Below are 23,653 nucleotides of genomic sequence, written 5' to 3'. Positions count from 1 at the left end.
TTCTGACAGGCCTTTAACCACTAGTAGCACTGAAACCATTGAGAAAATTACTAAATTTGGAGAATAATTTTATAATTTGAAACATTTTTTACATAAAACATTCAATATTGATTAACAAGAATTGGGTTATTTTTAACGACTGTCTTTAACAATGTTATAGACCGTTTTTTTGACCCCTAATGATGGTAAAGTGGAGACATTTACGTCTGAAAGTGCACAAGCGTTAAGAACAAGACCGCAAAAACCCTGACATTGAACTTAATGCCGGTTAATCATTAATTTTTAGCAAATTATTGTGTTTTTTTCATCTCAGTGTCTCACGTAAATTGCGGTTTTTAATGTTTCACAGCTGACTGGTTCTAGTTTGATTATTAACTATTTCACTCTGATAATATCGATCGTAATTTCTTTTATTTTTGTCGTTTTTTAACCAGTTATTTCATTATTTATTGTTTTATATTTTATAATAGTAGGTAATTTGGATTTTTTTCATCATTACGAGTATTGAGAACTAATTTTAAGAGGTTTATATTGCATTGGATGCTCATTATTGTCTTGTCATCCACCAAAAGGACACACCACATTATTGATAACTTGAATAAGTTTTGAAAATATAACATGAAAATGAAATTACCTTTACCAGAATCCATTATTTCACCGTATTTATTTACCAGATATTATTCTTTTGTCGTATGAGGTTCCAACTGATACCGAGCGTCTAGTGTGACATTTAGAAGTTGCCAGAAAAGTAAAAAACCTTATACAGATTCTTAGAATGAATGTACAGTTCCCCAATATTCAAGTATATAACAAAAAAATAGTTGTGCCGTCTTTCTAGATAAGTTTCATTACACTGACGTCACACAAAGCTACCTGGACTTCAAATAATACAGAAATTATCGATTTTTAACAACATTTATTAACAATTATACATAAATAACACAATAAAAACACTTCTATCAATTTCGATCAACAAAAATAATTGCTATAGACGTATTTTGATTGAAATTATTTCTTGTAAAGAACACTGGGGTAGTATTCCTTGTCGAATCTATAATTTCCTGCATAGTCGTACATATTATAACCTGCGGGGTGAGCCTGGTACATAGACGGTGATCTTATCAAAGGCATCAGTACTGGGGCTACGTATTTCTGAATCAGAGGAGCTTCCAGTGTTATGGCGGGCATCATATACTTCTCGTAGAGGATTGGATACATTTTCCTATATGCGTATCGTTGATATGGCCAGAAATTGTGGTAAAAGTCATCATCAAAGTCGCCATCGTCATCGTCGTCATCATAATCGTCATCATCATCGTCATCCTCATCATCGTCATCATCATGGAAATAATCGGAATAACCGTAACTGTGGTACCCGTGTCCATAATTATGATAATCATACCCGTTCATTCCATACTGGTACGATTTGGTATAGGGGGCGCTTAAATACGTTTGAACACCATATGGATACCCGCTGGCGTAGTAATAACTCCCACAGGAGCCCAGATTCACCGCCAGTACTACTAACAAGAGCACAATCAACATATTAACCGAACAATTACGATACAAACATAATACTACATCTTTAACATCAAATCGCTGCGATATTTATAGAGAAAAATCATCAAAACAATCATCCCTTCTTGTCGTTTAATTAAAATAACTAGTTGATTAGAAAAAAATACTTAATTATAATTTATTAGCGGGATAATAAGACGCAGAAAACTCGCAGTCGTCCAACCACGAATTAGTTCAACGGTCAATGTTGTATCTTGGAGGTTAAGTACGTTAATTGAAGATTAGTTTTGATTGGATGATTCAGAGGAGATTGGTGGTCGCCGATTTTGTTAAATTAATTCGAGAAAAAACTACCAATTAAAGTTTTTATCACCGTCATTCATATATATTTATATTTTATTATATTTTTATATCATGTACAGTTGATTTGGCATCTTCGTTAATATCTACCACCGCTTCCTCCATAACTGTTGTAAACTCCATGGGCACCAGAACCTCCAAATCCACCTCCCTGTCCGTTTGTATTAAAACTGCCACTGGATGAAGCTCCTCCTATATATCCCGGGGAATAAGAATCTATTCTAGATACCTGATGATGCCCGTAGTTTACTCCATGTGGAGTGAGGATCGATCCGTAGACGGGGGTACCGATTGAAGCTCCGGAACCACCCGCTCCCGCTGATGCGGAACCAGATGATAATGATGCTCCATTACCTGTTTATTCACACATAATAATAATTAAATATAGTACCGAGTGTTAAAACCAATTTTACACTTACCATATGCGTAACTATGAAGACCTGGTGAGGTACCAAGGGCTATACCGACGAAACTCGCTATCAGGACCAGTTGATACATCGTTGTCGGTTTGTCTTTTACTCGCTGACTGTTGGAGTCAACACGAAACGCCATATATATACGTAAAATTTGGACGATATCTGATAGGCGAATTTGAGATCACAGACCTAATTCTTTGCTGGTGGATAAGGTGCCAAAGAAAAAGGCATACGTGTATTGTTTCAGCCAAAGTAAAAGAGATACGCTATATGAACTGGAAGGTGATATTTAACTTGGTAATCTTGACCTTTTGTTATTGTCATAAATAGAAATAAATATGTCATAAATTTATTGATATGCAATCATAAAAATAATATTAATATGGTCAGTTAACAATAGTATTTTACTAAGTTAATTAGTAGAGATTTTTTCTACAATTTGTGAAATTATTACAATTTGTCAAGAATTCTGGTCTGGTGAATATGAGAAGGGACCTATTTAAATATGTTACAGATTCCACAAGTACTGTTACGTTCTGAAATCGGTTTGTTATCTTCTTCCTGCATAATGATATTTTTCCCAAATGTTTAACTCAAGTCATGATGGTTAGGAAATTTAGATGGAGACTAATTGGTATGATTTAAGATTAGGGCTCATTGTCTTCAAATTTTTTGGTTAAGTAAGGTATTGGTTCACTACTTTTTTAACTTCACACCAAATAGAAAAAAATTGAGTTGATTTTGGGAGACTTGTTATTTCAATTTGTGTACAGACATAGGTATTTCGAAATGGAATACAAGTCAACAAGTGGTCGGTAAAGACTGTAATAAAGAAATGAAAGGAATTGGCTTGCAAAACATAAATTAAGTTATGATACCTTGTTAAAGAATGCAGTATTTCAAATTGTAACTTCGTAAATCTAAATAAAATGTTTAATTGTGTTTTATGCAATTTGCTTTTTTAGAAATAGGTCTGAAAAATAGATACACAATAGTTGAGAATAAAGTGGTATGAGATGTGGCAAAGAATTACTATACTAGATATACAGATCCAAAAAGATATACAGGCAAGAACTGTTTTAATATGTGGAAATGATTGTTTACAATATCGTTGTAACAGAAGGAACTAAGGAGAAATACGTTGATATCAGAATGATTTGACAAGAAAACACAGCAACGCAGGAAACAAAAATTAAACATAAAAAGATTAATATATCTACAATGAAAGTAAAATACATTACTTGGATATACAATTATCAATTAGGTCAATTAACCCTCCAAATGAAGTAATAGAGTATGTAAACATAATAAAATAACTCTAACCTACAAACTATTAGGGCTGTTTAATTAACTGTAGTCTAAGTCTATCGATAATACATGTATTTTTAAAGCTTTTGTTTCATTCCTTTATATTAGAATGTTGTTGTATATCGAAGCTAAATTAAACTAAAATGGGTAAAATGTTACCGCTAAATTCGGCAACATTGCACCGTTTTGACGCCATAAATTGAGATGACATGAGTTCACTGCCATTTTGGGATAGGCTATAATAGGTCAGTTGAAAAGTCCCCGGCCTACCATAGTAAAATACATTTTTTTTGACAAACACTGATACACTGATTATAGCGACCAACTCCAACTTTTCGATACCATTTTTGTAGTACGATTTGTCCTTTGCTCCAAAATTGGCCTCAGTTTCGGCGATCATCTCTTCATTCGACGAACATTTCTTCCCAGTGAGCATTCTTTGAAGATCTGAGAACAGGCAATAGTCGCTGGAGGCAGATCTTGAAAATACGGTGGATGAGGAAGCAATTTGAAGCCCAATTCATGGATTTTTGCTATCGTTTTCACTGAGTTGTGGGACGGTGTATTGTGTTGGTGAAGAAGTACTTTCTTTTTCTTCAAATGCGCCCGTTTTTCGGCGATTTCGTCTTTCAAACGATCCAATAACGCTATGTAATTGTCGCTGTTGACCAAAATAGAGACGCCATAATCTTGCCAGCCGGCTGTTGCGTTTTCCCATGCTTTGGAGCGGGTTCATCGTGTACAATCCACTCGGATGACGGTAAATCGGAATGATGGAGCCATGTTTCATCCTTTGTCATATATCGGCGCAAAAATATATATAAAAAATATACGAAATACCCAAATATTCGTGAATGATATGATGTACACGTTCAGTTTATATCTTTCAAGTGTCTGCTATTTGATTCAATTTGAATTTACGGTCATTCAAAATCATTTTGTGGATTTTTAAAATGTTTTCGTCGGTAATAAACTCTTACCAACTCTAAACTTAGCTAGGTATGCTAAGTTATTATTGGTAATGCCTTGATGGTTGATTTTCCGGGGCAGTGTCCGGAAACTCGGCATCAAGCCAAGTTTTTGCTTCAACTGTATTTTTTCCCTTCAAAAAGCAATATTTTATCTACATGTGAAATTCCTTTCTGAACTTTTTTTCGCGATAACAAACGTTGCTTCACTCAGAATGCTACAATTTACAAACTAGTGATCCGACAGCTGTCAAATTTATACACGTATCTTTTGAGGGTTAGGACTAATTAAATTTATATGGATTTAATTCTAGTAGAGCCATCGATGTGTCAGCCCGGAGACTTTTCAATTGACCTGTTAGTTATCATGACTGTTTTGACAGGTTGTATTAGTCGTAGTTATTATAAATCGTCGCTAAAGACAGTAAGTTAAACGTATATCATGAATAATCCCAAATATTGGTTGCACAAAGGTAAACTTGCCGAATAACTATTGGGATTGAAATCGTCAAAAGCCCAAAAAGCCGACGGCTAGAAAACAATCGAAAGGAAAACAATTAATTATCCATCATTATGATTAGGTTATGAAAGAGACGCATTGTTCGGAATTCGTTAAAACGGTTAGCTGGCGGAAATCGAACCTTGCCGATTACCGAGCGCGAGATGAATCACGCAGACGAACCTTATCTGTCAGCTTTTTCCGCTGAATCTTCCGAAAGTGAAATTGAAATGGAGAGGAAAAAAAAACATGGAACGAACCAACCGTGAAAATGACAAACGCAGATAGCCGCGCTGATAATACGACGACGACCAGATCAGACGAACAATGGGTCCGTTGATAATTACTTAACGATTTAAATGCGATCTTTTTGGTGGTATAAAAAGACCCGACACTTCGGGATAGACGTTAGTGCGATCGAATCAAAATGCAGGAACAATTGGTGCTGGTTTCGTGGCTAGTGGTGGTGTGTGGTGCCGTCTTGGATCACAGTTACAGTTACGGAGTCTTACCACCCACTCCCTTCCATCCCCCAGCTGTTGTAGGGCACGAGCTGAAGCCGGCTCGGGCTTATCAGTACATAGTTCATCCTCTGTCGACATCGGGGAACGTCCTGGCTTATCCAGGACCCCATTCACCCCCATACCCCATCAGCTACTCCTACCGGGAAGACTTGTACAGCAAACCAGTCCTCACCTATCATAACCCATCTCCTAAACCACCCGTTTATATCCCAATAAGTTCGAAACCCTCCCTAACTTATCACGGTTACTATGGAGTCCCATATTTCGGTCTACCTCATCACTTTTATCAGCCCAGATACCCCCTGCCAGGTAGTTTCATATACAGGAAGGACATTCTGGGCCAACCCATGGATTATATCCCTCCAGCAACACTGCCAGGTTTCTCCCGACCATTTTGGGATCACTCACTCTTCAGCGATCATTTCCTAAAGAGCTCTCCATTCATGGACTTTAAGAACCTAACGAAAACCTTGGAGGAGTTCGGATTATCCAGGCACAAGAAGGATAAGGAGGTCGCCGGCGATGATGGTTTCGATATCAAGACCGAAATCGAGAAACTCGACAATAGGGAGGTAGTGAAGAAGGATAACGAAAAAATATAGTATGAATCGTTTGTAATTGTTGTAATTAAAATAAAACTAATAGGGATTTTATGTGATTTTATTTATTTCACCATTTGTCAACTAAATTGGTCATGCGAAGTGATGATTAATCTCAATAGTGCTCATAGCCATGAGAGACTATCGGGTGATGATGGACCACTGGTACGTGGGCCACTGGTTGGGCGACTTGAGCATGGTGGACGATGTGGCTGTTCTGGTGGGTTACCGAGGTCCTGCTAAAGGCGTCGTGACTACCTCCGTAGCCTCCAGACACATAACTCGGTCCCGACTGGGCCATAACCGTAGTAACGCACATGATTGCCACAGTTAAAATCAAAATAGATGAAGACATGTTGGTTCGGGCACTAACAAACTAAATATTCGTTGTACCCGTCGACAGAACCTTATTATATATGTATACAGGACCTGCAACTTGAACTATTCTGGGTTTTTTTCTGTGGTAGAAATACTAGACGGACATTAGACACCTTGCGAGTGGAGAAAACTATATTTAGGTCTTTTATTACCAGCCTGTCATTGATAATCGGTGGTACTATTTTATTTTTAATACATTGAAATAGAACATGCATATATATACTATATACGATAAAATTAAAAATATCTTTCATATAATAAGTTAGCCCAAATATTATATATTATATATAATTAATTATCAATAAAATTTAATTATCATAAATACAAAATTCTTGATAAATTCCTGCGATTTCTGGATAATACTAACATCTAAATAATACCTGTCAAATTTTCATCAAAATTTAGTATTTAGATTGTAGGTATGATAGTTTTAATGAAGTTTTAATTTATTTGTTATGGTCAAAAATATAAATAAAAGTGATTGGACTTAGTTTGATGATGAGAAATAATACTTGTGAAGTCAAGATGGCTTGATAATCGCTCTTTAATTATTTATTGATGAAGACCTTAAATTTTGTTGGTAGTTGTTGGACATTTTAGGAGGAACGTTTGAGAATAGCTCGCTTTCGAAGAGGGTGTCATTCTTGCTCGCCAAACTAAAATTATACATCCTGGACTAACAAATATAAAAATTATATTTGTATACCTACCATTTGATTCAGCATAAGATTCTTGGATACCCTGTAGCCTTTATTAACAGTGAAGTGATTGAATGTACTAAAATGTGTATACTCTCAGTTGATTTTGTGACGAAATAATAAAATATTCATGTTAAATTGCTTTTGAAGTTGTAATTCTTTAGATATCTGACACAAACAAAAATTTACTCATTTTTCTAATATAATTTTAGTTAAATATTTTATAAACTAAATATTGTGGAAAAGTTATTATATTATCTTTGAATTTAGTGTAAAATTATCTATACGTTCTCTGTAGGCTACCATTATCTAAATCGAAATGGCAGCAAAAAAACTTGCAAAGGCCAAGAAATCGATAATTTTCATGACTAATTATATACTACTCATATATAATACTTTAAAAGTGTATGTACTTTAATATGAAATAATCGAAAATTCATGTTTAATTGCTATTGAATTCATAATTTTTAAGGTACATGGCATAAACAGAAATTCGATCACCTAAAAAAATATACGTTTTTAATTATATAACTTAAAAACTAAAGGCTGTATGGAGATTATTATATAATCATTCAATTCAAGGTAAAATTTTCTATAAGTTCCGTAATTTTCATTAATTTCCCATCATTTGAACCGAAATGACAGCAAAAAAACTTGAAAATTTCAAAAAAGCGCACATTTTTATTAGTACTCTAAAAATATATGCATTTTAAGATGAAAGAAATGAAAATGTCTATTTAATTATATCAGAATGTATAATTTTTAAAATATCTAACATAAATAGAAATCCGCTTATTTTTTAAAAATACATTTTTTCTTATATAACATAAAAACTAAAGCTTGTAAAAAAGTGACTGTGCTATTATTTGATTTCATGTAAAATTCTTTAAAATCTCTGTAGTTTTAATTAATATATAATTATATGCGAGGAAATGACAGCAACATATTTCAAAATGGCAAAAAAAACGGAAACACGTCATCAAATAAGACGAATTTTCTAACATAATTTTTCAATTATTCTCATTTTTTAATGATGTTATATGTTATATATTTCATTTAAATAACATTTTATGTTGCCCATTCCAATCCAAAGCAATCACAGCAACATTCAATGTTAGAATAGTTCGATTCTTTTTTCCTGTTCTTAGGAATCTGAAAATTGAACGGATTTAGCTGTAAATGGTGCGAGTTGTCTTCAAGGATGGCGTATGGTGTAACGTTGGATCGCTAGAATCATTAATGATATGAAGATATTTACGATATTGGTTTAGAAAAGTCTTCGCAAGCTTGGCTATAGAGATGGAAATACTGTGAACGTAATTGTGAAAGTAATTGCATTATTGTACATAGTTTTCTCGATAATATTATTTAAATAACAATGATATTGTTAAGATAACGAACTTCAGCTTATTTGATTAACTATAGTTATATAAAATAAACCATATAAATAATGGTCCATAGATAAAAGGTATTGAAAAAAAAATAGTCATCATCTTTCACTTTATATCATCTGTTTTGTCTAGAAAATTGGTAGTTTTTTTATTTTGGTAACCTGGCCCTAAGATTACAAAATAATATTACATTAGTGGTACACCATATCTAATACAAAAATTCCAATCCAAGATGTTATCATACCATCATATATCATAGAACTTACTAGCTGTTTGTAATAGTCACGTATAATGGTAATTATTAATTATATGTAAATAATTGAATACAGTATATTGTAGAATTGCTTCTAAATATAACCTTCAAGAATAACAAAAGAATTGAAAGATTTTTTATGCTTTTTAACTTTTACATAAAATGGCATTTTTCAAAATTAACACAGTATTTGCAAATTAAAGCTCTCCACATGAATGTATTGTAGAATATATGCTTCATCTTATCATAATGACTTTATTAATCTTCAAAATTTTTATATGTTGTGATAGAACTGATCCAAAATGTCACCAATGTGTAAAGATTATTATTTTGACTAATACTGTAGCTTAATAAAAGTTCATAAATAAGATATTTTTAGTGTAAATATATGGATATTGCACTAAGACCACTTTGGTTCCCTATTAAGATATATAGTCCTATAGAGTCTTCTGCTTGTGCTGAGGTTTCTTCCTTTCTTCATTGCTTTGTTCTTATAAAACTTTTAGGTTTTATTTGCAGTTTATCTCCATCCTTTCTCCAAACTGTATCCATGTTTTTTTGTGTATATTACTCTGTTTTTTTGTGTATGTATCCTCGGTTTTTTTCTGTATATTTCTTTGGTTTCTTTTCTTATTGGTTTGTTTTCTGCATTTGATCATGAGTTTTTGAAATAATTCCAGAGTTGGACAGCAGTCGGTATTGGTTCATCTATCTATTAATAATTCTGCTTATAATTTCATTTTGCAACTTTTAAGCTGTTATGGCATCCAACTTCTGTGTATTCTTCTTTGTTGACTGTTTCTATTTTAATGATTCATTGTTTATTCTTTCTCCTTTTAACAACATATATCCTGTTTCACATTTCTGCAAATATATAGTCTATGACTGATTATTCATTTCTACTTTTTTACTTCATTATATATTAACGGATTTTCTTATGATCAAAGTATGTGTCCTTTTACCATTATCATTTCTTTTCTCTTCTCCATATTTTCAGATTATATTGGACCACTTTGTCATTTTTACTCTACTGTTGAAATCTCCCATAATGTATAATTAGTACCGTCTGGTCCTGAGTATACTATTATTATACATCCATAAGTACTGCCAACGCACCAAGAGAAGGATTTCAAATATTAAATAGATGAAACCAGGTATATAATAAATGAAGACGAACGAAGGCGGAAGGAGGAAGTAACACTTTGACACACTTTAAAGGATGAGAAAAATAACGAGCTGGAGAGAGATCCGCCTAATACAGCGAGACAATCGATTTTCGAGCTTCCGAAGCCGAACAGTTATTCCACCAGGAAAAAACAACTAAACGACACGAATCCCAAATAAAAATTGTCATTGTTCGACGTAATGGTTCCCCGAAACGGCCCGGCTGACGCAGTCGTTCCCACGGCTCTGGTTCAACGAAGTACCGGTACCATGCCGAATTAAGAGATTTTTTCGTGGTCCGTATAAAAACTGACGCCGAGCAGATGGGGACAGTCAGTTCCGCGTCGCTCCAGCTTCGTGACAATGTCCGCATCGCGTATCTTGGCTGCCATCGGCCTGACAGTGATCCTGGTGAAGGTGGCGCTGGCCGCTCCAGCTGACATCAACGAGAAACTCAACGCTGCTTCGCTGGACCCCACGGCGGAGTTCACGGCTTCCAGACAGAAAACCTACAGGCAGGACGTGAACCTGAAAAGACCCGGCCTCCTGGACTCGCCGGTACCACTCGCCTTGGACGTACCGCCCGAAGAAGAGAACCATCACCTCTACCACGAAGAGAACGAGAACCTCTCGAAGAAACCTGTTCTTAGATCGGACGGGATGGTCTCGGGAGTTGGGGTTGTCGAGCAAGAGAACTCCGAAAGGAACTTCCGTCGTGACTATTACAAGCGTCCGGTACTCTCCATGATAGGAATCGGACAATTTGGAATGGGATATTAGTGTTGATGGAGTTGTACAATAGACTTATTTTGTTATTACCAAGTTACCAAACCAAAGAACCAGTTAACTAGCTTTAAACAGTTTAAACACATTTCATATTGAAACAAAGATTGTGTCAATAAAACAGTTAATGTTATTTTTAAGAAATATTTCATTCCAATTATTCCCTGTTTACATAATCTACGAAAATTAATGAAACTCTAGGTTTTCATCTATAACTAGTTGTTAAAAAAAACGGTTCAAAGATTTTCAAAAATATTTCAAATTCCCATAATTTTTATACCGTTAACATTTAAGTAAATCTAGGCCTACCATCAAATAAGGCATCAAATTTAACATAAACCTGCTATTTCTATTAATATATTATTTTTTAGCTGAATTTGTTGTTGAAAGTTGTAAAAAATAAATAAATGTTTTCCCGTATATATTAAAAAACAAAGATTATATAAAATATTCTTATAGTACCATTCGATTCAGAGTAAAATTCTTTATAATTCGTAAAATGTTCATTAACGTGTGACTATTTGAATGGAAATCACAGCAAAATATACAAAAATGGCAAAAAATCCCAAATGTTTACGACTATATACTTTATTTCAAATTTTTATTTTTTTATATCAAATTGTATCTCTCGGATGAACGTGAAACTCTGAAAACATATGTATTTTGGTGTGTAAAAAACAAATATCTATATAAAATTACATTGGAATGTATAATTTTTAGGATATCTGACATAAACAGAAATTCTAGCAATTTTTAAAAATACGTTTTTCATTATATAACTTAAAAGTTAAAGGTTTTAGACAAATAATGATACTACCATTCGATTCAGCATAAAATTCTTTATAACCTCTGTAATTTGCATTAACTGGCTATTATTTAAACGGAAATGACATTAAAAAAATTGAAAATGATAAAAAATCGCAAATTTTCACGACTATATACATGGAAAAAGTGGCAAAACTTTTTATCTCTCGGATGAAGCTAAAACTCTGAAAACATATGTATTTTGGTGTGTAAAAAACAAATATCTATATAAAATTACATTGGAATGTATAATTTTTAGGATATCTGACATAAACAGAAATCCTAGCAATTTTTAAAAATACGTTTTTCATTATATAACTTAAAAGTTAAAGGTTTTAGACAAATAATGATACTACCATTCGATTCAGCATAAAATTCTTTATAACCTCTGTAACTTGCATTAACTTGCTATTATTTAAACGGAAATGACAGTAAAAAAATTGAAAATGACAAAAAATCGCAAATTTTCACGACTATATACATGGAAAAAGTGGCAAAATGTTTTATCTCTCGGATGAAGCTAAAACTCTGAAAACATATGTATTTCGGTGTGTAAAAAACAAATATCTATATAAAATTACATTGGAATGTATAATTTTTAAGATATCTCACATAAACAGAAATCTGTATAATATAAAAACTAAACGTTTTAATGTAAAATTCTTTAAAATCTATATGTATTAATCTTTAAAAAAGTTGATGCTTGCTATAAAATAAAGCATCAAATTTAATCCAACCTGTTATTTTCATAAACGTATATATCTTTAATTGAGTTTGTAATGACCAAAATAAGCGCTAATTTTTCTTCTAAAAAATCAAAACTTGGAGAAATCTACAAATATTTTATATCTATATTTTTTAAGCACAAACTTATTTATAACAAGTGTATTATTGATTTTTATTTTAAAAAAATCGTTTGATTTATCATCAAATTTTACATAGGTTGATATAGATTCATCAGTTTGTATTGGTTCATATAAAAATTACGAGGAAGAGTCAAAAAATTGTTCAAGCTGACATCTTAATAGTATTAAAACAGACAAGATTACTGAATCATCTATTATGATGTTTTATTAATGTATCACGAGATTTTAGAGGACTTAAACGTTAGACTAATATCTACCATCTTAGTTAATATATTATTATTGAAACAAGATAAGAACAAAAAGTAATATCATCAAATTTCTGGGTAAAGTTTATTTCATATTGAAAATATTTACAAAGAAGTAAAGAATGATACAAAGGAGGCAACTGTCATATCGTCATTGATGCGGTCGTCTTGAATTTACCAGCTAACCCAGCCACGGATGCAGAGGATACGGATGAGCTACTATTGTCTTGGTATATACGGGTATGATAGCAGGCGCAGGAACCACTATTTTCGTTATGGGGGGGTGGTAAATGATCGGAGCGACATAGGGATGAATAAACCCTAAGAAAGAATGAATAAAACACCAACACAGAGCTGAAATGTATCAAGAACAGTCTTACCAGGAGCTGACAAGCAGTAACCGATAACTAAACACAACAAGAAAATTTTTAAAATCATTGCAATGCAGGTAATTGGAACTGGACTGGTATTTTATGATCCTCCTGCTATTTATATGTTTCAATTGCAATAGGAAAACATTCCTGTCCATACATTATGTGATGAATGGACAATAAATAACAGAAAAAAGAGTTTTTGCGCGAGTTTACAGCTCTTGCAAGAAAAATGATCCCTTCTATGATAAATATTCAATGTTTCTCGTTAGAAATTTTATATAAACAGCTTCATTCACATATTGGACCAACTAACAAAACAACAACCCTCCTTCAAGAGGTAAATTGTTTTAATTTTTTGTATTTTTTTCGTCAAGCTATTTGCTGGTGCTTTTAAAATAGGCTTCAATATCGAAATTTTTTCATTTGAGCTAGCAAAGGTCTGTAAAGAGCCAGCAAAGGTCTGTAAAGAGCCAGCAATTATTGATGACGAGATATGAAATATATGGTGGTGGAAAAGCAATTCGAAGCGATTTCTTCTTACCATATTTTCCATCCAATTTTGGCATCAACAAAAGTTGCTTTACTAAAACATTGTAACTTTTAAACTTGACGTCAGATTGCCATGAGATGTCTTTGAGGGTCCGAATTATTGAACCTTCCTTCTCTTCTTCAGCAGATTTTTTCTTATGAGCTCAGTGGTTTCAAGATAATATTCTTGAAGTCCATATCAGGTCAGTTATGAGTTAAAGGATAGATCCATCTCTTGAACCAAATTTGATTGACCAGTCCCATTGTTCATAGCCATTGAAGGATATTAGAATATGCCAAATTATGTACCATTTTTATTTATGCAGTGCTTTCTAGTACCTCTCTGCAAGGGATTTTAAGTCATGTTGAAAACATTCATAGACATGAAGAAGAAACCTCACTTAAGCACTTATCATTATGAACACTACAAGATGAGCACCATTCTGTGAGCCTCAGCTGAATTTTCCCTTTTCAAAAGTTCTTATTGACTGAATATTCTCAAATTTACTATGAGGAAAAACTAAAACAGCTTTTTCTCAAATTCTATTGTTTTTGAGCACACTATTAGTCACTTTTTTAGAGAACTATTTAACCCATATTCCATCATCGTTAAATACGTGTTAATAGTAATAGTTTGCCTCGATAATTATCAACATTATCGAGATTTATTTGGGTCAAACCTATGCATAATTATTATGTTAGTGTGAAATTGCTGAGAGCGTTTTGTCAGTACAGTTATCTCATCATTGCCCATCGAGAATCGTGCTTTAACAAGAACATGAATCCTATTTTGGGTATCGGCATTTTTTTCATTGTTTTTGTGATATTTGGTGACAGTGCCCAAGATGGATATAACCTGATGCTAGGCCAGGACGGTCTGAGTTCGCTGGCGTTGAACAGAACAGCCAGACAGTTCCCATGTAAGTTTTCTCGATCTCCAGGTACCAATAAACCGGAAACGCTATTGTAGGGTTCCCGTTCTTCGCTGGTGTGGGTTTAGTACGATTCTTAAACGACGAATGTGATGCGGGAAATGGTTTCGTCGGTACCTGCTACACCAGGAGAGAGTGCGAGTTCATGGAGGGTACCAACGTGGCTTATTGCGCCAACAGAGCCGGAGCTTGTTGTGTAGGTATGACGATAACATTCGGGTGGTTTTTCTGATACTATATTGTTGGAGGTTTTCAGTTCAAAAGACTTGCGGTGATAGTTCCGATCTGAATAACACCTATTTTGTGAGTCCCGGGTTCCCTGCTACTTATACGGGCGGAAGCAGTTGTGCCTTTCATATAATTAAGCAGGAAGATGCTTGCCAGGTATATATTTCCTATTAATACAGCTCCTGAGTCCTTTTATCCTCTAATACCACCAGGTTCGGCTAGACTTATTGACGTTAAATTTGGCCCAGCCTAATATTAACGGCACCTGCACCACCGACGCTTTGGTAGTCACCGGTGGTGCCTCTATAGTACCCGTTATCTGTGGCGAGAACAGCGGCCAACATCTATACGTGGATTTCAACGGAAACACCACCATAACGGTGACCATCTTCGTGAGAAGCGCCTCGGCATCCAGGTCCTGGAACATCCGGATCAGCCAGATCAACTGTAACTGTCCCTGGAGAGGTTTGTATTGATTCGAATTTCCTGGCGTGGATTTCGATGGTTGGTTGTTTATTCTAGCTCCCTCTGGTTGTTTGCAGTACTACCAGTCTCTGAGCGGGACCGTGCGAAGTTTCAACTACGGTACGTCTAGTGTACTCAACGGTACTAGACAGCTGGCTAACATGAATTATGGAGTTTGTGTTGCAATGCAGCCTGGTAAGTTATGATTGAAATTACTCGTACTTAGTGAGATGCTTATACTTGACTGTGAATTAATTTTGCGGGATTTTTATTAATATTCCTCTTTTTATTCCTTTGTCTCTTTTTTGTATTTGATAGTTTGTCGTTACGAAATCACTTTATTATTTTCATACTTAAATAGATTTGCCCCAATATTCTCCAGATAGTGTTACTTTGTCATCTTGATGGCCATTCATTCATTTGAAATGACGGTTTCAGGAAAGTGAAGAACTTCACAGCCAATGGAACTGTTTTATCTTTATCTTTGTGCTTTATCTTTTGCAGAAGGTCCAAAGATCAGATAGAAACCAAAAAATTAATGCAATGTCTCGTTGGGTGATGATTATTTATGTGCTTTTATTTGCATTAGTTTATTTTGTGCACATACTCTAAATAACGTTTTCAATAAATGCTCTTTATTAATGGCAAGACCATTTTGTAACTTTTCTGCTTCTACAGCAAGCCTTTCTCTTTAATTATCTGATCAAGTGCATTAATTGAAATGGTTTATTCGGTTTGAGCTTCAATTTTATCGAATTTTCGAATATTTTCAGCTGCCCAGAATATTCTCGCAAGTGTTTGTTTACTTAGATTGAACACAGTGAATTAAACAAAAAAATCATTGACTGTCTTGTAAAATTTCTGGCAAATTTTACTGTCTTTATTTCTGTAATTCATCATAAGCCGTCTATTTGTAAATCATTCAAAACTAGTTACATGATAATCAACTATTAAAAACTTATTTTCAATGGAAAATATCAAAGCTAGTAACTCAATAGCAGCAGATGTTTATTATAATATCATAAAAAATCGCGTAAGTATTTTTTGCTGATAAACCAATTCAGAAAAGCAAATTACGAATATCTTTTTAGTTTTATACTAATTTTCTTGAAGATCTTCACCTAAATATAGGTAATAATGCTATTGAGGCTCTAGCAGATACTTTTTATAGCTATTTTCATTTATTAACACATTATTTTTAGTCGTTGTCGATCGATCTATAAATAAAACCTAGAAAATTGAGTCTTTGATTTTATTTTGTTTATTTTACCTTTCGACGAATATAATTTGATTCCATAGATAACAGGTTTAAAAAGTCGCCTATAACTATCCAGTGACTTATTTTCTACATGCCTTGATCCATTTATGTATGGTGTTATTTGTTGCTTGTAGTTTCTCGGTTGCCTCTTTCCTTTTGTGGTATATAACATGTGCAAAGTAGGTAAATGATTGGCCGCAATACTCTACCTCGTGATATACCTACCTGATTATTTTCTTTTATTGTTTATTGATATAGCTCTCTATTATATTACCGTTGGTGAAGTAATTTAATCATTTATTGTATTAATCTCTTAGAACTTCAACAATCTGTTCGTGGGCAATAAGTAATTTTTTATTTCCGTTATACAATATAACTCTACTGACATGTAGAAGATCACTTCACTAAGTGATCTGCTGTACAAACTTATAATCTAAATCTTAGTCTGGATACTATTCTAACTTATTCTAGAGATTGTTATATCTCACTCCATGTGTCTGTTAATCAGTTCGTATGGTAGTTTACAGTTTTTCAGAGTACTTCGCACTAACACTTCGAATCACATTCGTTATGGGTTAATAAGGGTAATTATAAGGGGTAATATGGGGCATCGACGATGACTCGCAACACTTTCCATATTAAACGTCGGTAAAAATGCATTCCCAGATATTTAACGTTGTCTGCTTGAGGGAGTTTATAATTATTTATTTATTACAAGTTCTTCTACAAAGGGTGAGTGTCACATGAATAGATTTTGTCTTATATGTTTTGATACGCCATGATTGAACCACAATTCGACTTTGTTAAGATAAAGTTGGAGATTTCTTGTGGTTGATATTGGATCCTTGTATGAAGATAAAACCGCTATACCGTCAGCACATGTTGCAACAATAGTGTTTTTTAAGGTCGGTAGGTCAGCTGTATACAATAGATTTAACAATGGACCAACACTGCCCTGCGGAACACCTGCATGTTTTGGATAGAGATCAGTGTATTCGTCGCCCTGCTTCACAATAAAATGTCTATCTGTGAGGTATGATTTGAATAGTTGAAGGTGCGTATGGGGCAAGAGCTTTTTCAATTTAACATGCAGTCCAGTATGCCACACCTTATCGAAGGCTTAAGATATATGGAGAAATACAGCGGAGCAATATTTTTTATCATTTAGGTTTTTAATTTTCTTGACTAGTCTATGTATTTGTTCTGTTGTTCCGTGTTTATTACGGATGGTCTGGAATAATATTTATCGAGTCTTTTAATGTATTAAAAATTCAAACATTTTAGAGATCACAGGTAACAGACTTATAGGACGATAAGAGGAGACGTAATTTAATCATGAATATAATCTTTCGGAGCTTGAGATTTAACTATGTTTAAGATAGTGACAGTGATAGTGTTTACATAATTTCTTACAGGTTATTGTTCGATCCAGTGGTCCCAATCTAGCGACCTGTACAGTTTTACTGTGAACGACAACACCTTCCTCACGGTGGGAACGGGTACCATTGGTACTACTACCGCTAGTTCGACAGGACAAGCTTGCACCACGGATTTCGTTGTCATTCCGGCTCCGATTCTGGTCTCCACCGACTTGCCCGTGGGCGCTGACCGATTCTGCGGTAATGGTTTTCCATCAGTGATCAGTAAGTTATCAAAACATTCGCCGCGTCCATGGTTTACTCAATGATGTATTCTAGGTTATTCGAAACCGTTTGTTTTGACGGTGGTTACGGATTCTAACGAGGTCAACGATAATGGAAATCGGGGGTTCAGCTTGTCTTACAGTCAGGTACTATGTGATGGTAGTTTATTATTTGGGAAATAGTATTTAATAAAACAATTTGCTATATATTTGGAGGTTTTTTTATTTGTAAATAAACGTTTTGTTTTCTGTCAGTTTATGAAGGAACCTATCAGATGTGGAAAGGATGCGACTGTGCCTTTTACTGATTTTTGTTCTGCTTCGAGCTTTGGAAGAAAAATTTGATTGCCTAAATATTATTAAAATTCAGTAGGATATTCAATAAATCTTAAGAAAGCATTCTGGCTTACAATCATTAAAAATTGAACTTACATTAAAAACAAATCTTCAAGATTCATACATAATTTTACAAACACAGCATTATCATCGGCATTCTCTCAATTACAAATGCATCCCAATTGATATTAACTGTGGGTTATTAACTTGATATTTCTTTTAAATGAAAAGAATTGGTCTTATGGTTATAAAAATTCCTCAAAAATGACTGGGGCTTGTCTGGGTCAGTTGCTAATTCAGTCACTACGAAACCTTTTTCCTACTAGACTTTTTTCTCCCTGAAACGGTATACCTTTTATTCGATTATGGGCAAGAAACATTGAAAGAACCGGTACAATTCTAGAAAAACCAACCAACAAGTGTTAATAAGTTAATTTTACACAAACACCTGAAGCTGTAACCATTTAATATTAAATTGGTGCTAGAACTGAACCTCTAGGATGTCATTCATTAGCTTGATCGGTACCTTTGAACGTTGATCAATATCAGAAATGCTCAAGGACAGTGCAGCGGGTGATATCAATGAAATAATATATTTATAAGGGTTAGTAATAAAATAACGACGACGTTACATTTCAAAGAACTATATTTATCCCGTCAATAAAAGCGCTGCGTTCACATTCCTGCAAGACTGTTGGGTGTAGCTGAGAGAAAAACCTCGATTGGCCACATCAGTGGAGGTGGTCACCTCATCGGCGTCAGTCACCACGGTGAGGACAAAGGGCTTGGAGAAGGCTGTGACATAACAAAATAAAAATTTCGATAAGCACAAGTGACTTAGCTCGACTCACTGTATACTGTATCAAACTGGTTTCCACAGAATCGATCAGTACCCACGGCGGTTCCGGTGGTGTAATACGGATTGGGTATCACCACGAAGTCGGTGGTGCATGAATCTCCGATGACGGGGGTGCTAGGAAGACCTAAAGAAGCTTCAATAAGGGCTGTGTCGCCTGTTACGGTGAAGGAAGTACTGTCCGAACTTTGCGACCATTGAATAGAGCAGTACCTAAAGATTAAACAATAGTTAAGTCTATTTTTTATTACATAAACGCACAACTTGTGATTTTTTATAGTTGTTCAAGTCTAGATCTGATATCAGAAACAGCAGTTGATATAGTTTAAATGATTTTTCAGTCCAACAACGTTGTTTGTATATGAGAAAATGTTGTTATCTAGAGACTGGTCAGATTATCGTCCAAGAAATCATCACATTTTTGAACCCATATCAGTCTCTCCCAATCTATTGCTGTTTCGCTAAATTATTTGAGAAATGTCTGTATTGGCAAATAATTCGCATGCCTAGGTTTCGCAATTTTTAATTTTATTCGCCATTTCTTAGTCCACTGAGGGCATGGCCTTTGGGCATAATTCACAAGATCAGCAAATTGTTGTCGTAGAATTATTATCAATTTCTGCTGGCCTATTTTTGTTGGAGTTGCACAGGGTAGTGTTTTGGAAGTATGGCAAATGCCTAGAGCTATAGAAAATCTACAAGTGGAAGTCAGCGCGATCACCCAATGAGCTAAAAATTGGAAATAAAATTGAATACGCTCCATATCAAAACGAACTAAAGCTCAAAGTTGATGCGTCAAAATTGTGATCTTTTGACGCAATACATTTGGATGACGTGAATTCACTGTTGAGTTGACTATAAAAAGCTTGTGTAGAGTATGTATGGTAAGCGTTACTGTGTCTTAGGTCCTTCTAATTTAATTTTATTTTGAGAAATACGTCTGGATTACAACAAAATTGAAAAAATATTCAAAAAAAAACAGGTAGCTCTCCCTGTACTTACCCAGGTTGCATATATATACAAATACCATAGTTGGTATTAGCAAGTTGTCTAGTACCGGCGAATGTTCCAGTGGTAGTGGTGACGACAGCACCGTTTATTTCGGTACCATAATTGAAGCTCCTGACGGTACCACTCAAATCCGTATAATACTGAAGACACCCTGGCGGTGCTGTAATGATCAATCGTGAACAATTTTATTGCAACTTCGACCAATATTATCAAAAATTACCTAACGTAGGACAGTCGCAAGCTATATGAGTGACCTTAAGGTTCCAACTTCTTTCTATGTCCGCACTGGATGACGTCGATATGGTCACGGTGATACTGTTATTCCCCACGAAGGTCAGATAGATATGCTGACCTGAGTTTTGACCGCAAATTATCGGTATATTACCGCCAGATCCTGTTATCACCATGGCATCATCGACACAGTTACCGTTACCGTCAGGTTGGGCGAGAACGAAGTTCAGAAAGTCGATTCTAGCCTTAAAAGGAATGTTCTTGGTGAGGGAAGGCTAGTATTAGTCGGGGAAACGATCTCGTACCTGACAAGTTGATCCAGGACACGGCTCGATGGTGAAAGTGCAGGAAATTTCATCGTTGAAGGTATTGGGGAAGTCGTCGCTCACAAAATAGGTGTTGTTGTAGGCGGAGGTCTGACCGCATGTCCTGTACACTGTACCATTGATCATTATTACACAATTAACCCCGGGAGATTTTCAAAATTACCTAAACAACATCGACCAATACCATTCGAAACGCAAGAACCGGACTGGATGCCGTCAATATACCCGCACTCTCTTCTAGTGACACAGACACCAACATATCCCTCAAGACTCGAGCAGTCGCTATTGGCGAACCGGACCAAACCAATATAAGGCCAATCTGGAACAATCCACGGTTATTTCATCGAAAAAACAATAGAAATCAGACAACTTACACTGTTTCCCGCTTCTCTGGTCTAAGGCGTCCAGTTCAGTGTCATCGTCGTTTTCTTCCAGGTCATTGGAACCCTGACTGAAGCTACTGGTAATGAACAGCACCAAAAGAAAGGTTACGAAAGACATCTAGCCGGTGGTAATTCCGTGTTAAACCATACTGAGCGTGTAGTTTGCGGACTGCTCCTATTAGAAACCGTTAAATAAATAATCGGTTAGCTAACTGGAACCTTAGGGTTCTAATATGAATGGTAAACATTACATATTATTTGTTTTTAATAAAAGTTTGCCCTAGATTTAGTGGTACCGATATATAAGAGGAATATTTTCAAAAATGACGTGAAAACTGACTTGTGAAAACCGTAATATCATATTTTTTTTAAATATATTTTAAAGTCTCCTTTTACCAACTATGGGTTTATCAGGATGGGATCTACAGATTAACGTGGGCTCCGAACCACGATCATCAGCATTAAGCCTACCGACTGGCGAATGACCAACTGTAGAAATCATCCCAGAAGACATCCGGTCTTACCCAGCCTGGTTACTGGCGTGACTGGGATCATATTCCTTGTCGGATTTTATACTCTTGCCTAGAACATTCACAAATTTTAAAATCACAAACATAAATTTACGACCATGCCCCAGCAGGATTTGAACCCGCGGCTATCGCAATAGTAGGAGGATTGTCCCATCGCCTTTACCACTGCGCCACCAAGCCGGCTATAACATACTTTGGGTAAAATAGGCAATAAAACATTTGTAACTTAGTTTCCAGACAATTTCAGAGCACTGATGATGTCCTAGAAATTGATAAATGACTAAAAACAAACAATTGTGAATTTGAAAAAATAATTTTGTTTATCTGAATATATGTACTTCAAAACCCACAAATTTAATTTTTTTTAGACAACATTCTAAATAAGTTTCATTATTCAAGGCACCAGTCTATATGTAAAAGTTCTGAAGAAGGTTTGCTTCCTCAAAATTCGAAGAGTAGTGAGTGAACTGACTTAAAATTTTTGCTCAAGATTGCATTTTAATAAAAGAGTGTTTCCGTATACATTTGGTCTTGAAATTCCAAGGAATACGAAGCATTATAAGTATTTAATTCGGCTAATGATAGTGTAGAATAAATCCGTTAAAGTTAAAGGTTTAAATAAATGATACAGTTAACAATAAGATGGTTATTTGAGGTTTAAATTAAATAATACCACCATGATCAGCCAGCTGATGAAGAGAACTCTTTCGATTCAACCCCTGATTTTGCACGTCACCGCCCTACTTACCAGACATTACACCTCCATATTACCATTTACCTTGCGTGATACTATACTATCTTCCTATTAGGTATCAAGTTCGCATGGAAAGGACGATTATTCTACAAGTACGGTGATTTATAAACCAATTGAACGCTTCTGCCATCTGTAGAGAGGTTTTCGAAGATCCTCGAGAACAAGGAAAAGGAAACCGTAATTTTAATTTCTTGTTGATTGACATCAAATCTTTCCTTATTTGGTACAAACAAATTAATTCTCAAAAAAGATTAGATTCAGTTGTTTTGTTTTACAGATAAATAAGAAGAAACCTGTAAAGTGTTTTTGTATACTTATGACAGATGACTCGTAATAAAAGGTCAGTAATAAAGAATTATTCTTTGTTTTTCATGTTTTTCAATGCGTATTTATTCATATAAGTTTCAAACATTAATCAATGATATACGTGTCATTTTAGTCGATGGGTTTTTGTTCACTTTCCTATTATCATCATAATTCCGTCTGTATGGAACTTCAGATATTCTTGACAAGACCTTAACCACGATATTAACACACGTTTTTTTTAATATTGAAACAGATTCTTGTCAGACAGAGCAAGAGCCGGGTTATATTTCCAGATCTGATACTGAAGTTCACTTAAGTGCTCACCATCCTAAATACAACAGAATTTTAAACGAATCTGTCTGCATTTTTTCATTTCTTTTTCTTTCTGAATCTTTATTTTCAAAGCACGATAACTTTTGTTTGAACAAACGAATGATGCTTTATATCTAAAATATTCTAGATCTATATCATCTAAAACGATTTGAAAAATAAAAGTCTAACGTAGTCCGAGGTCAGAGCAGCTGCGGCCGATTATTAAATGTGGCGCGATTTAGTGAAGAATGTTCGACGTCCTGTAGTACCAACAGCAGTGTTTTTCTTAAGTGCCAGCTATAGATTGCTGATTACAGCCGGATTAAGATTACTTAATGTCCTAAGCAATCCACACCTCTGGACTCCCTCTATCTATAAGTATTCCTTTCATGTGCTAGTAACTTTTT

The 23,653-nt window shown here is 34.7% G+C and overlaps 2 protein-coding genes and 1 long non-coding RNA gene across 3 annotated transcripts; 1 reads left to right on the top strand and 2 right to left on the bottom strand.

Annotated features, from left to right (window-relative positions):
* Window positions 1-12,840: 12,840 nt before the first annotated feature.
* On the bottom strand, window positions 12,841-13,297 carry LOC143203673 (uncharacterized). Its single transcript, XR_013007398.1, has 2 exons — window positions 13,155-13,297; window positions 12,841-13,095 (listed from the first exon to the last, which is right to left on the bottom strand). It is a non-coding gene; the product is annotated as an uncharacterized LOC143203673 (long non-coding RNA).
* Window positions 13,298-14,394: 1,097 nt separating this feature from the next.
* On the top strand, window positions 14,395-18,413 carry LOC143203672 (uncharacterized). Its single transcript, XM_076415926.1, has 7 exons — window positions 14,395-14,596; window positions 14,647-14,808; window positions 14,865-14,992; window positions 15,049-15,301; window positions 15,359-15,496; window positions 17,975-18,202; window positions 18,257-18,413. The coding sequence occupies exons 1-7, from the start codon at window positions 14,455-14,457 to the stop codon at window positions 18,382-18,384; spliced, it is 1,179 nt and encodes a 392-aa protein (XP_076272041.1). The 5' UTR covers window positions 14,395-14,454; the 3' UTR covers window positions 18,385-18,413.
* Window positions 18,414-19,165: 752 nt separating this feature from the next.
* Window positions 19,166-21,523, bottom strand: LOC143203671 (uncharacterized). The gene is made up of 7 exons (XM_076415925.1): window positions 21,336-21,523; window positions 21,125-21,280; window positions 20,941-21,071; window positions 20,625-20,880; window positions 20,396-20,564; window positions 19,389-19,606; window positions 19,166-19,332 (listed from the first exon to the last, which is right to left on the bottom strand). Exons 1-7 carry the CDS (start codon window positions 21,460-21,462, stop codon window positions 19,187-19,189), a joined length of 1,203 nt encoding a protein of 400 aa, XP_076272040.1. The 5' UTR covers window positions 21,463-21,523; the 3' UTR covers window positions 19,166-19,186.
* Between the last annotated feature and the right edge of the window lie 2,130 nt (window positions 21,524-23,653).

Source organism: Rhynchophorus ferrugineus, unplaced genomic scaffold (genome assembly GCF_030347505.1).
Source record: "Rhynchophorus ferrugineus isolate W39M unplaced genomic scaffold, kcgeb_rfMv2 rfM10, whole genome shotgun sequence".
Classification (NCBI taxonomy): domain Eukaryota; kingdom Metazoa; phylum Arthropoda; class Insecta; order Coleoptera; family Curculionidae; genus Rhynchophorus; species Rhynchophorus ferrugineus.
The sequence above is the reverse complement of the archived record's forward strand: the minus strand, read 5'-3'. Positions and strand labels throughout refer to the sequence as shown.